The following is an 18,832-nucleotide window of genomic DNA, read 5'->3' as shown; positions in this document are numbered from 1 at the left end:
ACGCCATTGGCGGCAGTCGTTATCGCAGCTGGGGTCACTCGGGGGCCGCGACCTGGTCTCAGGCTGCGTCAAGTCCATCCCCACCATCAGGGGCCCTGGTGAAGGGTAGCCTGGGGCTTAGACTCCGCGCCCTGAGGGACTCTGGTCTGTGGGTAGTGGCTGTCGTCAGTCGCAGCGTGACCGTACCATAGGCCTGCCTGCCCATTCCAGCGTTCCTGCCCTGACAAGATGGAAGGCATTCCGGTGATGCTTATCACACTGAATTAGTCCAGGCAACGTAGTAATCCAACCTCATGAGACTCCTGGCTGGCTCTCTGGGGATATCCCAGACCATCTGGATTTCTTGACCTAAGGACCAATTTACCATGCTACTTCAAGGGCACTGGTTATAATGACATGGCTATCCAAATATGTTATTCCTATGATCCTTAAAGCTAGGAAATCCATTTCTTATAAGGTCTATTATTGCTCTTGGAAAGAGTACTTTTGCAGGGTCATGATTTATTATTCAAGCCTAAAGGCTTAATGATAAGGTTCTACTTTATTAGGCACATTCTATTAGATCAGGGGTCTCCAAACTTTCTAAACAAAGGCCCGGTTTACTGTCCTTCAGACTTTAGGAGGGCCAGTTTGCCAATGGGAATAGAAAATTTCCCAGCGTAATTAGGAGTAAAAAAAAATTATATAGTGTTGTAGTCAGTGGAAGGAGGAATAGTGTCCAGTCATCGGACATTAGTTGGAGGAGTAGTGCCCCATCATTGGTACTAGTAGGAGGAATAGTGTCCCATCATTGTTGTCAGTTGGATGAATAGTGCCCCATCATTATTGGTGACAGTGGGAGGAATAGTGCTCCTTAATAGGTGTCAATGGGGTGAATAGTGCCCCATCATTGGTGTCAGTAGGAGGAATAGTGCCCCATCATTGTTGTTAGTGGGATGAAGAGTGTCCCATCATTGGTATCAGAGGACGGAATAGTGCCCCATCCTTGGTATTAGTTGGAGGAATAGTGCCTAATTGTTTACATCAGTGGGAGGAACTGTGCCCCATCATTGGTGTCAGTAGAAGGACAAATGCCTCATAGTTGGTGCCAATGGAAGAAATGGTGTCTCCTTGTTGGTATCAGTGGGAGGAATAGTTCCCCGAGGGCCAGATAGAGGCAAACAAAAGGCCACATTGGGCCCATGGGCCGCAGTTTGGAGACCACTGTATTAGATTAAGAAGAGCCTTTTGGGCTTTTCAGCATCATGTATCTGTTTTCCCAGATTGCAAGGCACTCTTCTAGTCCCTATTTCGCACATTCTCAAAGTTTTACCAGGTGGATGTTCAGGCCTCTGCTGATGCATGCTTTGTGTGTAAGGTTCTTCAGGCAGCTTTTTGAGGGCATGTTAGCCTAGTGTTTGCTGTGTTGCCCACCTCTCATTTGTACTGTTTCAGGTAACCATGTATCTCAGAAGTTCTTCTGCCCTTGTCCCTTAAGAAAAAAACCTCTCTAGCAATACACACAAAACTGAGCATGTGTAGAATGGCTATGGTTCAGTCTGTCTTATCAGGAGATAAGACGTGGACATTTGAACAAGAGGAGGACCAGATAAGTCAGGATCAAACGGCCTTTTTACACAATGCAGAGGATTAACCTATAATATCACTTTAAACTCTGTAGAAGGTTATGGGAATAAAATATCCCCTTTCTGTGACACCATTGGTTAAAGATGGAAGTAGTATACCTTCTTTTAGGTGAGTAAGGGAAAACTTCTGGCGCTCAGCCTGTCAACTAAAACATAACGTCTATTAAAAGTCCATAGTAAATAGTGGGAACACTGGTGGCAGCTATCCTCAGAGTTGGCCACCTCTGCGTGTAAGGATAAAAAAGAGAAAGGGGAAGTGCTACCAAGTCTAATATTAAAGGACACCATTTATTGTCAAAGGATTAAAAACACTCGCAAGATGTAAGATATACAGTATATTTGCTCATCATATAAAGCATCGGCCGCTCATCACCATCCTGGACAACCGCCACTGCAATCCCAAGGCTGTAGTTGGTAGTGTTGATGCATGGATACCCTGTTGAAGCAGGAAATCCTCTTTAACCCATGTGGAACATACAGGAGGAAGTGACGTCACTGGAGAGAGAAAGGCCATAAACATATCAAAAACTATCACACAATTCCTTAGCTGAGCTCTCTATGGTAGCTACCCTATTATTTTCTAAAGCACAGGAACAGAACATTATTAATCATGCTGCAGCATCTTTCCTTAAGAGAGACTTTTAAAATACACCGTATTTTTACCACTTTCCGAAACTCCACAAGGATTCACGTAATCCACCAAGCCGTCCTATTGTAGCATGCAATGATAAGTGTCACCGGTGGTTTATTGGTTTATATTGACCAATTTTTACAGTCACTCTCCCAGGGATTATCGTTCTATATCCTGGATGGGATAGATCTACTAGAAATGCTCAAATTCTACACCTGGAAACCTACATATTTGTGGGTATCCCTTGATGTAAATTCACGATACACCTCCACCCCCCAAGAGGTGGGCCTTCAGGCTATAAAGCATTTCCTGGTTGAGGATCCCCTCATCAGTCCCAAACAGGCCCAATTTATAACTGAAGCAACTTAATTCTGTCTTAAGCACAATTATTTTGAATTTGACAGCACTATCTACGAACCAATGGCAAAGCCATGGGGGCTAAATGTGCCCCAGTTATGCCAACCTGACAATGGGGTATTGGGAATGCCTTTATTCTTATAAAGAATAACCCCTGTGCTGCCCATATTATATACTTTGGATGTTATATAGATGACATTTATTTGTCATATGGGATGGCCCGGCTCATGTGGTAGAACTGTTTGCCCAATATTGTAATCAGAATAACCTAGGAGTTTTTTCACCTATGTCCATTATTCCAATGGTTATTCTTCTTGAGATTGCAAACGCCCATTTGTGAACGGAACACTGGTGTAGCATCAGGAGTCATAGGGGTCACACTTGCCACCCCGCCCCTGTTCCAGGGGGCCTCGGTGGTCTTCCTGTCACATTAGGGTTTATGCCAGGCATCACTGACCAGCCCAGGTCCAGCCACTTAGGAGCTGCCACTGTCATTCTTTCTGAGCTGTCTGTGGGAGGCAGGATGGCTCTGAATGGAGGGTGGGGGCTGTCCATGTTAACAAACAGGTGATTGGTTGTTAGGTTGTAGGGTGGTCCTAGAAACCAATCACCAGCTTGCAGCTTGTACCACCAAGCCCTCTGTTCAGACTTGCTGTGCCTCCCGCCCTCCACACTGTGTAAGCTAAGACAGAGGGGAGGGGGCAATGGGTGGGGGGATACAGGGTAGGGTAGCTGGGGCTTTATTGGAGGGGGACTGAGGACATTCATTGGATGGGCAGCTGAGGATATTAATGGAGGGGAGTTGAGGATATTCATTGGAAATGGGGGGCTGAAGACATTAATGGGGGGGCTGAGGACAATCACAGGAGGGGGCTGAGGTCATTAATGGAAGGGGCTGAAGATATTAATGGAGGGGGAATAAGGTCATCAATGGGGGGGCTGAAGATATTAATGGGGGGCTAAGTTCATTAAAGGAGGGGAGCTGAGGACATTAATGAGGGGCTGAGGATATTAATGGAGAGGGAAGCTGAGGACATTAATGAGAGGCTGAGGACATTAATGGAGGGGGGGTCGAGGTCATTAATGGAGGGGGAGCTGAGGACATTTATTGGGGAGGCTGAGGATGTTAATAGAGGGGACATTAATGGCGGGGGGCTGAGGTCATTAATGGAGGGGGCTTGAGGATATTAATGGGGGGGAGCTGAGGTCATTAATGGAAGGGGCTGAGGACATTCATGGAGGGGGGCTGAGGACACTAATGGGGGGGGGGGGTGAGGACATTAATGGGGAAGCTTAGGATGTTAATGGAGGGAGGGGGCTGAGGACGTTAATGGGGGAGCTGAGACCATTACTGAGGGAGCTGAGGTCATTAATGGAGGGGGGAGTTGAGGACATTAATGGAGGGGGCTGAGCACATTAATGGGGGGTGAAGTCATTAATAGAAGGAGGAGCTGAGGACATTAATAGATGGGGGGGGGGGGCTGAGATAATTAATGGAGCGGGGCTGAGGACATTAATGGAGGGGGCTGAGGACAGTAATGGGGAAGCTTAGGATGTTAATGGAGGGAGGGGACTGAGGACATTAATGGGGGAGCTGAGACCATTACCGAGGGTGCCGAGGTCATCAATGGAGGGGGGAGCTGAGGACATTAATGGGGTTAGCAACCAATGACTGAGCAGCTCCCACCCTCCCCCTCAATCCAGCACTAGGTATTTTAATCGCTTCCATACAGGGCACTTTTACCCCCTTCCTGACCAGGCCAATTTTCAGGTTTCAGTGCTCTCACACTTTGAATGACAATTGTACGGTTATACAACATTGTACCCAAACTAAAATTTTATCATTTTCTTCACACAGCTAGAGATTTCTTTTGGTGGTATTTAATCAACACTGGGGTTTTTATTTTTTGCTAAATTAACAAAAAAAGACTGAAAATTTAGAAAAAAACCCCACGTTTTTCTTTGTTTCTGTTATAAAAGTTTGCAAATAAATAATTGTTGTTCATAAATTTAGGCCAAGATGTATTCTACTACATTTCTTTGGTGAAAATAACCGAAATTATGATGTACCAATTATTTAGTTTGTAGGAAAGTTATAGAGTTCACAAACTATGGGATATATCTGAAAATTTATCAGTCCTGAAGTACTGACGGCCAATCTAATTTCTTGAGGTCCAAGAATGTCAGGACAGTACAGATATCCCCCAAATGACCACTTTTTGCAAAGTAGACAGTTCAACGTATTTCAAAGCAGGCATGGTAAGTTTTTTGAATTTGTACTTTTTTGTCATATTTTTTCGGAAAAAATAAAAAATATATATTTTCACTATTTTTTTTTTTTACATACTGTCACCAGTGCAGTACAGCATCATCATATAACTGGCATGGCGGTGATCAGGGACACTGACTGGTGACAGTACGAAAAAAAAAAAATTATAATTTTTTTATTTTTTATTAGTTTTAATTTTTTATTAGTTTTTTTCTCTTTTTTTTAAAGATTTTTTTTCATATTTCACTATGGCCAAAGTAGTATAATGTTACCACAGTAACATTGTACTACTTTGGGGAAGTGATCAGTATTTTTTTTTACACAATTTGTTTATAGCAAAGAATTACTTTGCTATAAGCAAGCATTTACAGTACCTGAATGACATCGATTCACACAGGTTTTTGTTTTTTTTGTGCTAAGCTGTGATGTGGCCACGGCTAATCACATGACACAGATGGGCTGTGATTGGCCCAGCTTGTGCATGTGATCGCTGTGATCATTCACAGCTAGACACACTTGTATACAATAGATGGCATAAAAGGAAGCCACCCATTGTATACAACTGTCATGTGACCTGCTGTGATTGGTCACAGCAGGTCACATAGTACTGGCAACGGATGACAGATCTGTCAACGGACATGTCTGAGGTACACGGCCGGTGACAGATTGCGCCACAGAGCGGCCCTGCGGGCAGGCGGACTGGGCATTACTGAAAGGACACCATATGGCGTCCACTCGGAGCCGCCATCTGGCTATAGGCCGGGCGGCAACTGGTTAAACGATTGGTCTTTAGTGTGTAGGGACATGCACCCTCGTACAGATAGATATTCTGCAGACTCTAGAGTAAAGGGGAACTCTGATGTAAGAGGTTCTCTGGTCACCAGAGCTCCCCCCCACATCAAAGTTTCCAGAATTCCGTATTACATCAGAGTCAGCACAGTTCACTCTTACAGTGCAAGGGGAAACTTTGTGGACTGTAAGGTAAGGAGGAACTCTGCAAACTCAAATGTAAGGGGGGCTCCTGTGACCAGAGAACCTCTTACATCACAGTTCCCTTTACACCAGAGTCTGCAGAGTTCCCCCTTACATCATGGTCCACAGTGTTCCCCTTTACATAAGGATCCCCTTTACATCAAGGTCAGCAGAGTTCCCCCTTGCACTGTCAAGAGGGACACTGATGTACTGTAAAAGGAAACTCTGATGTAAAGACGGCTCTGGGAATGCTGAGAACTCTGATGCAAGGGGGGACTCTTATGTAAGAGCAGGAAGGGGAACAACTGCAGAACATGTTAATGGGTCCCACTGCAGGACCGTAATAAAGGGCCCCACAAGGGGAGTAAACAGCCCTGGGATCAATGGGAAGAGGCTTGGATCAGGGGCGCCATTCATGGTTTCCTGTACCGTAGCCCTGAAGTTTCTTGTTATGCCTCTGGAATGGAGCCTGTATATCTTGTATCTGTGTAATGTTATTGTTTGTGAAAAAAAACACTTTAAAATTTCCATTTTTAAATATATAGTTACATAGGTTGAAAAAAGACACAAGTCTATCTGGTTCAATATGTAATGTGGAAAGTGGCCAGTCTTTAATAATGTAAGGGCAAACATTGCTTTAATAACATTGTGGAACAATTATACAGGGGTTAACAGTGGATATTTTTTAAGTCCTAATAAGTTTCAGTAATGTTGGCAAGGTTCTGGTTTAGTCAAGCTGACCCAGGAAAGTTTGCACTGTTTACCTGTGGTTTTTATCTACCTGTGGCTGTTTGAACAAGGTGATGGCTCTAAGGCTCATGTCAGCTTGACCTGAGACTTTTCTCTTTTGTGACATGTTTTAACTGCTTCTTTTCCACAGGCAGTAGCTGTAAACAGCGTGGAAATTCTTCAGGAAAAAAATTGCAGCAATGACCTGACAGTTACTAAGCTTTACTATTATATACTGAATGTTTTAAATTTTATACAAAAACATTATATAAAAAAACATGTAGAATGTGGTCTGTTCTCAGTATTCCTCAGTATAACAAGAAATTAATTAAATCTGTCTATGGCTGTTTTAAAATACTAAGAAACTGCACTCAGTCAGTGAACTTTCCTCTACATAAGTGGATAATCACAATTCTATTTAAAAGTAAACATTTAAAAGTAACATTTTTGTACTAAGCATAAAATATTTTTTGGAGTCTAATAAGGGATACAGGGATAAAGTAAAACATAGATGTATGGGTTATGTTGATGTATTCAGAAGGTGGACACTGGCAAATAGAAAAAAAAAAGCTGAAAGCCAGACTACAAAAAACGTGCCCCCAATCGTCATGCCTCAGGTTTGTAAGCAAACAGTACGTAGGGCCAAGGTGCAGAGGGGTAGGGCTTGTGTCCTTCAATGAACTTCAAAGAATATATTATACAGTAAGTATAGAAATCTTATTTTCTTTATGATCCATTGGGGGACACAGGGATATAATAAATCATAGACATGTTGGACATTCAAAAGCATTCTACTCGAAGATTGGCCATTTGTGTGTTCACTGAACACGCGAACGGTAAGGGTGTTCAGCGGGCTGTTCACCCTCTGCATCCTACAATGCACTGCGCCCTGACAGTGCATTGTGATTGGCCAAAGCAATGCACCTGACCTCAGGAGAGTTTTTTTTTCTTTTTTCGGTTCCACAGTGGTGGGCATCGTGAATGACATTGGATCTACTTCAGGGGACATTTTTTTTAATTCTTGTTCTTATTAAAAGACTTGTCAAAGACTGTCTACTGTCATTTTTACACTAAATTTTTTTTTGTAAATGGGTAGTGGTACCATGTACCACAGTTAAACTTTTGATAGGTTCGAATGTTCGACAGGGGGGTGTTCGGCCCATCACTATGTACTATATCCCTGTGTGCGTCAAGGAACAATAAAGTACATTTAGCGCTTTGTTACTGTACAAATTTCAGTTCTTAAGTATAATGATGTTAATGGTTAATTAAAGCCCAACTCTAGCTGGGGAGAGGTTAAAATTCAGTTGTTTTTTTTTCTGTCTTCTGTTCCCTGTTGGGGAGATTTTCCCCTCACTTCCTGTCAGGACAGGATATCATGTGACATCTCTTCAAATAGGATACAAACAAAAACACAAGTTAATAGAGTGAGGAAGGTTTGGAACATATTACCATGTTTTTATTTCTGTCTAAGTGAACTCCCCGCTTTTTTTTTGCATGGAACAGGAAATGAGAAAAAATCTCAGTAGGGTCACAAACAGAAATTAAAAAGTGACATAAATGTTAGGCCTTCACCACTTTAAAAACAGATTGACAGAACAAAGCTGGTGATAGCCTAATTGAAATTTGGCTGGTTCAGCATGGACCAGTCAAATTTGGATCAGTGTGTGGCCATCTTTGGCTGAAACCGCTGATCAGTGTACAGTATTTTGACAGAGACGTGTCCTCCTGTCAGAATGCAATTTCCCAGCAGGGGGGATTCCTTCATCCACCTTGTTTGTCATTTGACTATCCGTCTATGGCTAATTCTAGGCTTTGAAGGATAAGTTCACCTTTCATAACATGTTACATGTTACACCCATATCCAGGGTGTAACATGTACCTAAATGAACAGTTCCAGAACCCTCACAAGCCCCGTGGATAGGCAGAATCCCAAATGCCAAGGTTCTAGCCCTTGTGCTAGCCATGCTGTGCTTCCCAGGCCAGCAAGTACAGTCTCTGGCCTGGTGGTTTAGGAATTCTGCTCTGGAGATGAGGAAACCTTTCCTTCTGATTTCTTGGAACATCATCACAACAGACTCCATCCTGACAAGCTAGGGAGAAATTTCAGACACCCTGTTGGTTCAGGGGACTTGGACACTGGAGGTGCCATTCTCCAATCAACATTCTGGAGCTTAGGTTGATTTGGATGTCCCTACAAAACTGCATTCTGGAGCACTGAGTGTTCCTTCAAAGATGGACATCCTGACAGGATCAACCAATGCCATGACAGTGGTGTACACTAACCATCAGGGAGGAACCAGAAGCCTTGTTGCTACAAAAGAAGTAGAAGGAGTTCTGTCCTTTATGTCCTGGGACCTGGGAAACTGGTCCCTGCACCTGATGAGTTCCAGAACCAGTATCACAGGTAGGGATGCCTGATTTTGGTCTCCTGGCCTCTAGGTTCAACAACTTGACACGTTTGTCTCCAAGTGCAGGGACTCTCTGGTGGTTTCTGAGGGATCACTACAACCTGGTCTATACTTTTCCTCCCTTCAAACGTCTTCATCTTCTGCTCTGCAAGATCAAGATAGAGAGCATGGTCAGTAATCCTCAAAGCTCTAGACTGGCCTAGGTGGATATGGTAATACAGTCTGATCAGACTCCAGACAGTTGCTCTGTGGGTTCCAGATCTTTTGTTCTAAGGCATGGGTTACCATCTTGCCTTACAGTCTCTGGCTATAATGGCATGGCTGTTGAAGCAAAGGTCTTGAAGGACGGGGCCCTCCTAACTTGGTGATCCTTATAATGTTAAAAGCTAGGAAATCCACTTTTCACAAGGTCTGCTACTGCACATGGAAGGCATACTTCCTTTGATGCAAGAAAAGAAGCTTTCATCTCATTAAGTATTTCACAGGATGTATCTTAACCTTTTAGCAATCAGACCTGAATCAGCAAATTGCCCTGAGTACCATCAGATCTCGGTACTTGAAATTTGTTCCAAAGACCATTAGCAATCCGTTCTTTATTTAGACCTTTGTACAGAGTGTTTGCTATGTATCCTATGTATTTACTCCTGTGTATCCATGATTGTTTCCATGGGATTTAAATTTGGTTCCCTTGGCACTACAAAAACCCTTATTTACCATTTTCAATGCCAAAGCCTTTTCTCTCCATTTTTTGCAAATATGTTAAAATGCACATTTTAGGTCTAACCATTAGTTAAATCCTCTAAAACATTATATTGTTTCTGAAAGCAGAGATCCTGGTGAATAAAATAGTAGTAGATGCTGATTTTTATGCTGCATCACATTAGCGCAACTGTTTATCAAACCCGTATCTTTTATAAATAATACATTAAAGGTAATTTTGGTGCACACAAACACAATAGTAATGCATTTTTTTTTCTAAAACATAAAAGATAAGATTGCATTCAGTAAATAGATACCAAACATGTCAAGTCTTAAAATTGTGGGTGTCTGTGAATCGACAACAAATGATGGTAGCTAATATTGTCCTTTGATGCTTTAAAAGCCTTTATAGCTCATCAGTTTATAGTTAACCATGAATATTGGTGAAATTATGTTCTTTATACTTCTGGATTATGGCCTTAACAGTGCTCACTGAAACATTCAGAAGTTTAGAATTCCTTCTGTAACTAAAGCCATCAGTATGTCTTGAGAGAGCTCTTTGCTTTTACCCATCATGAGATGTTTCTTGTGTGACACCTTGGTAATGAGACACCTTTTTTTTTGGCCATCAGTTGAAACTGAACCAGCTGATATTAACTTCCCTGGAGGTATTCCCGAGTGTAGCTCGGGGTAAAGTTTCAGCACCACAAGCAGTAACCCTGAGCTACACTCAGGAATACCATGCAGCGTTGCTACGGGATCTCTTCTTCACTTACCTTGTCCTGCGCTCCCACGATGACCCTCCTGCAGTGTCCCCGGCAATGTCCTCTGGCGGATGCCGGCATCTGTCTTCTGGGTTCCATTCCCTGTGACGTCAGGATGTACGGGGGATGGAACTGGCGGGAAATTTAAAAATGTGAAAAAGTGACATTCACTAAATACACTAAAATCACATAGTATAACATTACTGTATCAAACCATTTCACATACATTTTGTCCCTAGTGCTTTGTCCTGTGCCCTGCCTGCATTTTTACTGTTCTTTCTGCCTGGAAACTGAGAAACGTCCATGGCATCCAAAAAGCGTCCCTTTAGGTCAAAAGCGGTTTTAGACCAGCTAGAGAACAGCGATAGTAAATTAGAACTACTTGCAGAATTGAGTGATAATGATTGGTGGGGAAATTCGTCATCAGACACTGAAAATGATTTTGCGACTTTGCTCAGTGATGTGCGAACCTGGCGTTATATTTCAAATTTCAGGGTTTTTGGTTTGATTATATGATTGAATTAAATTTATTATTATTATATTATTATTTGTTATGATTATTTATTAAATTTATTAAATTATAATTTATGATTTCGTGTTTCAAATTTTAACATACACGGGATGTTTACTAGACTATTGTTCGGACAGATTTCAGTGAGTTATTCCTAAAAGTTACAGTCCTACAATAAAAAAAACTACATATTTCCATGCAAAAAAATGTACCGCTTTGAGCACAGAAATACTGACATAATCAGACTGCTAGGGAGGTTAATTAGCACTGACAAGGGACAGGATTGCTTTCTAATTACTGATAAATTTCAGCTGGTGTCTTGGCTTTCCTTGCATTTTTGCACCTCCCTTTCTTTTCTTGTGCAATACTTTTTCCCTGTGTCAGTCTATTTTATTACACATAACCTAATTTCTGAACTTATTTGTTTTGGTTTCTTTGTATGTATGGATTACGTGGGTTGTTACTGACATGTGGTGAAAATTTCATGTTAATAGCACCTTTAGAAATATATTTACCTAGAAAAATGGTGATGTGTTCAATACTTATTTTACTTATTTATTGTAGTCACATCAGTCCCTAACCCTCAAGAAACGTACAATCTAAGCTCCCTAACTCACATTCATACACACATATACTAGGGCCAATTTAGACAGGAACCAATTAACCTAGCAGCATGTCTTTAGAGTGTGGGAGGAAACCCACGCAGATACAGGGAGAACATGCAAACTCCAGGCTGGTGGTGCCAAGGTTGGAATTTGAAACAACAACCCTAGTGCTGCCAGGTGCAAGTACTACTCATTTAGCCTCTGTGCTCTTTTATTTTGGCTAGCATAGGGAAGGGTTAAACCCCTGTCAAATTATTTTTGCTGTCTGTGTCCTTTTAGGGAGAGTTTATTTCACTCCCTGTCCTGGAAATGTGAAAGGAAATCTCTCCAAAGTGAACAAGATTCTAATATTAGAGAGTCTCAACAGAAACAGATGTCCCCATTATAGGATTTCCCCTCACCTCTGATGACAAATTAAATGCTTGGATTTTCCATTATTTTTTTTCTCATTAACACTAGGAAAAAGAGTGGTGAATCTCCTTAGCTGAAACACAGACAGCAATAAAGACTTGAGAGTCTAACCCTTTCTTACTCTATCCAAAACTTCAAGAAAACATTTTTGCCTTTACATACACTTTAGGTTGAATAATACCTTACCATTTAGCCCAATATGCCTTTCAAACAAAGTGGTCCAATAATTAAAAAAAAATTGCATAGCTATATGTTCAGCAAAACTGCATGTGCATTGATTTTGTGCGAAGTAACACGTTGTTGTGAGTATAGGCTAAATCAAATGTACCTAGGCTATTTTCTCTACTGGTTGAATGTTCCTAGGCAATATTCTCTTCTGTATAATAGGGAATAGTGCTCTCCAGTGATATGTGTAAAAAAAAACACTGTTACATGTAACTTGATTCTTGATTTGACCCATGGCTGTACTTAGCGTGCAATCGTGTGTCTCTAGTTGTAATAAATCATTGAACATTGCCTGCGGAAGTTAGAGACAGATGACTAATGTGACAAATTAATAAACAGTGCTTGCTTTAAGAAGCTGTGATCCTCCTTAAAGCTACAGATGGAAGTCTATAACCAGGCAGATCCATATATTAAAGAACCCGAGACGCTGCTGCAAGATCCAAATTTTCCACAAAATCTGAACCACTGGATATGCCTAGTTATAAAATACATTCTGCATGGCACCCCAATGCACCTGACTGACAAAGGTATATTGTGGCACAGCACAATGAAATGCATTGTGTTGCGCTGCAGCAGCCAGAAAAGGTGCAGGTGCATTTTTTGGGGCTGTTGAAGCTTATTGCCAGCCTATTTATATTGAATGGGCTCTCTAGCTCATTACATGTTAATGTCCAAAAAATGCTTAACCTTTAAAGCAACATCCCTCAGTGGTTAGGTACCGCCAGAAGTGAAAATACTCCATGGACATTTGATTTTGCTTCATTCTCACAACAGCTGGTTACTTTGCACATATTAAATGTACATTCAGTTCACTGGATGAATATCTTTGCAAATTTATTTTTTGAGAGACCCCTTAGTCTCTTAGTTGCACACTACTATAGGTGTTGATTTACAAAATAACACTTCTATCCAAATGAAAAAAAATCAGTTCATAACATTGTGGACTATAAAAAAAATCAATAAAATTTAACAAAAAAAGTTATAGTTGCCCTTTATAAAAAGGTTTTGTCTGGAATTGGGGTTTTAATTGCCTAAAACTAAAACTTTCATTTAGCTCTACATTTGTGTATTTATTATTTGGTGCCTTACCTATGCTGACATTACTCATAGCAAAATATTTTCAAAGTAATGTTGCCAAAAATGTTCCATGGGAAATATTGGCTGGAGTTAAGTTTATTGATTGACCCCTGTTCTCTTTCATAGTCTCTATCGTTTTATTGACACAGCTCTCAAATAATCCTGCAATGACAAGCTTTTCTCTTTTTGCCAGAATCAAGAGTCAATTCTTCAATACAATTCAGAGATCTGCCGTAATGGCTTGTTGATATCTTTCACCAGCCTACATGAATTTAATTTATCTACAAAGATTTTTATCTCAGCTTTTAAAAATTTTATGTATTTGAGTAAAATGATTCGGTGTCTACATTTTTCAGTACAAAGGAGGTTTAAGTTGATGGTGCTGTCCCTCCTATTTCTTACCTTTGCCATGCATTTTGCTCTAGACATTTTTTCTATTTCTACAACAGTTTCTTGCCCATGTCCATCTCGAAACCATCTCAGAACCAAAACACATTTGGTTCGAAAGATGCCAATTGTAAGGACACTGCAAGATTTTAGCGGCAGTAATGGATCTTCAGTGGATGGAAGTCAGATGTTGAAGACTTCAGAACTAAGCCAAAATGTTCAGAAAAAAGCAACAAAAAGATATCAAGGATCAAAGCTGGCATCTCTTTTCCAGCATCCACTATACAATACCCTAATGCCAGTCATCAAAGAGGAGGACAAGCTATTCAGAGTGAACACAGAGGAAAAATTTTCCCTGAAAGGCAGTGGAAGTGAAGAGTGGTAAGTTAAAAATTAACTGTTTTTTAATATTTATACAGTTAAAAAAAATCATGACATTTGTGGTTATGTTAAGCTGGGACCCCTGAATGTGACATAAATACATTAATATGTTTGTAGCATACTTAGGCATTACACAGTGCACATGAATGTCCTAACTATTGGCTAAACTAGGAATATTTAGGCTACCCTTAGACAAAAGAAGACTCTAGACCTAGCAGTTTCCTTATATCTAATGTTCCTCTCCACTGTTATGGGTTGGCTGTTTTTGGGGGAACAATTGACCATTCCGGTTGGGAAACATGTCAAAGTCGCTATTGTTGACTTTTCTGTCTGCACATCTCATCTTTTCTCCTTTCCCCACTTCACCGACATAAGCTTAAATGATCAAATGGAACAACTTTGCAAGTTGTAATGCAGTGCTGGAGAGATGTGCTTCTCTGAAGGCAGTAGGACTGTACCTGCGTATTTCACAGCCTCTAATATCTTTGGGCAGCTTTAAACTTAGCTAGTACATTATTCAACAATGTATACCTTTCTTGAAGTTTAAGGCCAACAGGTTTCCTCAGAAATATTGAATGGGCAAAATGGTTAATATGACCATACAAGAGCAGATTCTGACACTACTGTATGTTTATATTTTTGTATTATTTTAATATTAAAGCGAAATCCACCTGTAATTACAAACTATCTTCGCCTGTCACTTTAGCACCTCACCAAACTGCTAAGAAGTAAGTACTCTCATACCATTAATACACATAATATTATACGGTATATATAATAATAAATAATCTTTACACCATCTGGAAAGCAGCAGACAGAACTGGCATATTTTAATAGCACAAAACAATGTGCAAAGTGTAGTAACCTGTAACAACCAGAATTCATCTTTTACTTATCTGAATTGGTAAAGTGTGATCTGCGTGACTGATATAGGTTGTTAAAGAAGTATAGCCAAAACTTTTTGGGCTATACTTCTCCTATGGATCACAGGAGATAAGTTCCTTCTGCACTCCTATGACCCATTTTCAGCCAACGTGCTAAAGCCCGCTTTCGGCTGACATCACAGATCTGGTCTAGTCTCTGAAAAGATCCCAACCATATGGACAGAATCCACTCAGATAACTAGACTGGCACTTGGCTCAGCCCATCAGTTATCTGATGGCTCTCTGCTCAGAGTGGAGGGGGAGAACTGAGCAATCATGGTGTTTGATCACTCAGTTCTCACAGCAGATTTGACAGGGATCAGATGCAGCATCGGATCAATGCTGCATCCACCTAGGTGAGTATAATTGTTTTTTTTTAAATCCCATACTTCTCTTTTAAGATTTTGTATAATAATAGTTGTTCCTTTTGCTGCTTTATTAAACAGACCCAAGTCCCTGTGAAAAATGCATGAGCAATTGTGTCTGGGTTTGGTTCAATTAAGGCCATTTTCACAGCTAACATGCAAGAGATTATTAGAAAAGGTCATGGGGTGCTAGAGACTTTCATGGGGACACGTACCAATACCAGGGGCGGACTGACCATTTGGAAACTCGGGCACTGCCTGAGGGCCCGGGGTCAGTAGGGGGCCCCATGAGATGCCCCTGGTACCTTTTTCATAGGCTTTTTTGAGTTTGGGCAAGGACACAGAGGCCCCATGATCCCCTGTTGCCCGGGGGCCCCATGAGTTGTCAGTCCGCCCCTGACCAATAGCATGTCATGGCAATGTCATGCTTTAAATTACATGCTTAGGAGATGTCTATAGCCTCCCTAGCGGTCTGATTATGTCAGTATTTCTGTGCTCAAAGCAGTACATTTTTTTGCATGGAAATATGTAGATTTTTTATTGTAGGCCTGTGATTTTTAGGAATAACTCACTGAAATCTGTCCGAACAAGAGTCTATTAAACATCCCGGGTATGTTAAAATTTGAAACACGAAATCATAAATTATAATTTAATAAATAATCATAAAAAATAATAATAATATAATAATAATAAATTTAATTCAATAATATAATCAAACTAAACACACTGAAATTTGAAATATAGCGCCAAGTTCGCACATCACAGAGCAAATTTGCAAAATCGTTTTCAGTGTCTGATGACGAATTTCCCCACCAATCATTATCACTCAATTCTGCAAGTAGTTCTAATTTACTATCGCTGTTCTCTAGCTGGTCTAAAACCGCTTTTGACCTAAAGGGACGCTTTTTGGAAGCCATGGACATTTCTCAGTTTCAAGGCAGAAAGAACAGTAAAAATGCAGGCAGGGCACAGCACAAAGCACTAGGGACAAAATGTATGTGAAATGGTTTGATACAGTAATGTTTTACTATGTGATTTTAGTGTATTTTGTGAATGTCACTTTTTCACATTTTTAAATTTCCCGCCAGTTCCGTCCCCTGAACGTCCTGACGTCGCAGGGAACGGAACCCGGAAGACAGATGCCGGCATCCACCGGAGGACATTGCAGGGGACACTGCAGGAGGGACATCGCGGGAGCGCAGGACAAGGTAAGTGAAGACGAGATCCCGGAGCAATGCTGCAGGGTATTCCCGAGTGTAGCTCGGGGTTACCGCTTGTGGTGCTGAAACTTTTCCCCGAGCTACACTTGGGAATACCTCCAGGGAGGTTAAGCTGTATGTAGCGTTACAGATCAGTACAGTTCTCACGGACAGCATCAGTGACACAGTATTCTGATGTCACATATTTTGCTTAAAGCATTTATTTTATTTTTTACATTTAGTTTGGTCTGAATACAGCAGCAGCACCCCAATCTGAATTATTGTAACTTGGAAAAATTTTTTAGGCTGCAACACCTGATTTTTTTTAATCTAGCGATAATAAGCCTGAATGGAAAAGGGAGCCACAAAAGATCTAAAAGCTATGGGAAACGATTTTTGTCTCTATATATCTGAGCACTTAGGCAAGGCAAATAACAAAATGTACCTCAGCACAGAAATTAAAAAAAACAAAAAAAAACCTATCATAATGTAGTTTAAGTAGATGTAAACCCAACTACTAAATATCATATAAGCTTTAATTAACAGCTTGTGATACTAATATAAAATTCATTGTTTAAGCACTTATTGTATGTGTACTTATGTGTTATGGGGTGATAATGCCCCATTTCCAAGAATCTGCTTGCAAATCACCTTGTCACATGCTCTCCCAATGAAAGAAATAAATCTCTGTACTGATGCACATCACCTGTGCAGATTTCAGGGATGCGCTTAGGCACCTGACCAAAGTTCAGAGGCCACGAAGTGCAATCTTAGTAGTTGTTACGGCAGCACATTTGGTTGCTGTGTCTTCGAACTGTGATTGAGTTGCGTTCACCAAGAACACAACCTTGAGCCAGTATTTCAGTATGTGATTAAGCCCAGTGGTAGCCCAAACATTTTTTTTTAGTTTTAAATTTAGATCTAGAGTGCAGGAGGTTTACAGTTTCTGCCAATAAATTGTATTAATTCCTGTATCTCTGTTAGGGAAACTCATCCTCACATCCTGATCATTAGACACCCCTAGCTAGCTCAAGGAGTGAGTGGAGGGTGGCCACAGTTGGCATCAAAAACCTCATATTTTTATTGCTGTATGTGTCCCTGTTGGAGAGACTGATCCTCATTTCTGGTCTTAGTCACAGTTATCACCAACAATACCAAAAAAAAAATCACTCTCTCTATTTGTCTTTGTATTCATTGTCATCACGAAGGAAAGTAACCAAAAATTCATAATTATGAGTTGTCACCAGAACAGCCATCCCCCAGTAGGGACAATTGTTCTTGTAGCGCTACCCCCTTGAGGGCCACTGGATTTTGCTGGGTCCTCCTAAGCTATGCACAGCCAGGCAACATGCATTTTCCACACTTTCTTCCAGAGTCAGTAAAACAGACCTTCAGCTTGGTTTTGTTTTTTATTAGGGGTTATCAACTTGGATAGGGTCTATGAGAATATGGGATGTCCAAGGAACTGTAGAACGTAGCTGTAGAACTTGTTAGCAAAATGTACAAAATGTGGACAAAAATCAAAAACAGTCTTAGTAAGGAACACTGAGTCCCCTTTGCACCTGACCATCCTCTCCCCTCTCTACCTGACCATCCTCTCCCCTCTCTGACCCAGGGAGTTTAGAAGTACTCACACTGTCCTTTTCCTGCAGCTTAGTGGGTTGCAGCTGCTTTCTGGCCTTATGCTGGGCTTTCACCTTCCCTGCTGACAGGCTGCCTTTCCTGGTAGACTGTGGGACAGTGGAGATTCTTCTGTTCAGCTTCAGCATGTAGCCGATTATTCTCCCTGCTGCTGGATCCTTGGTGCCGCCATCTTGGATTGGGGATGTGATGGATCACAGCTGGTTCCCCATTGCACATGCACAAGATCGCAGATTGCATGGCGTGGGAGGCTGGTCCTGTAGCCTACGGAGTCATGTGACGTGTTCAGGTGTCTGCAGGGGACAAGGCGTCATCATTCTCACCTAGGTAAGGACTGAGGAGGTAGAATCGGGGACAGACGAGAAACGGTACTCAGTCCACCTTTCTTCCCAAAATCCTGCAACTCAGTTACAGGCTGGGGGAGCGTAAACCCCTTCGCTGGGGCCCCCTCCCAGGCTCCACACCAGCACCTTCCTTCACTCCATCTTCCACCCAACTCCAACAACTCCCCTGTTGATCAGTCTCTCCCACATTTAAAGATTTTTCTAACCACCATGCCCGGCCTCCTGCCTGGGGATTGGCCAGGTTCCCTCATACATGCAATTTTAGGCCTCCGCCCCTCCTCTGCCCCTCTCCTAGAATGTTCCAGC

The 18,832-nt window shown here is 41.4% G+C and overlaps 1 protein-coding gene and 1 pseudogene across 1 annotated transcript in view; one reads left to right on the top strand and one right to left on the bottom strand.

Annotated features, from left to right (window-relative positions):
• Positions 1-6,710, bottom strand: part of LOC149458699 (uncharacterized) — a 46,050-nt pseudogene extending 39,340 nt beyond the window's left edge.
• Positions 6,711-13,617: 6,907 nt separating this feature from the next.
• Positions 13,618-18,832, top strand: part of LOC149458698 (extracellular serine/threonine protein kinase FAM20C-like) — a 143,599-nt gene continuing 138,384 nt past the window's right edge. The window contains exon 1 of the mRNA XM_089681839.1: positions 13,618-14,054. Within this exon, the coding sequence (XP_089537965.1) occupies positions 13,618-14,054 (437 nt within the window). The remainder of the gene's footprint in view (positions 14,055-18,832) is intronic.

This window comes from Staurois parvus, unplaced genomic scaffold, assembly GCF_062004578.1.
Source record: "Staurois parvus isolate SC_StPar_1 unplaced genomic scaffold, SC_StPar_1.0 ptg000282l, whole genome shotgun sequence".
NCBI lineage: Eukaryota > Metazoa > Chordata > Amphibia > Anura > Ranidae > Staurois > Staurois parvus.
The sequence above is the reverse complement of the archived record's forward strand: the minus strand, read 5'-3'. Positions and strand labels throughout refer to the sequence as shown.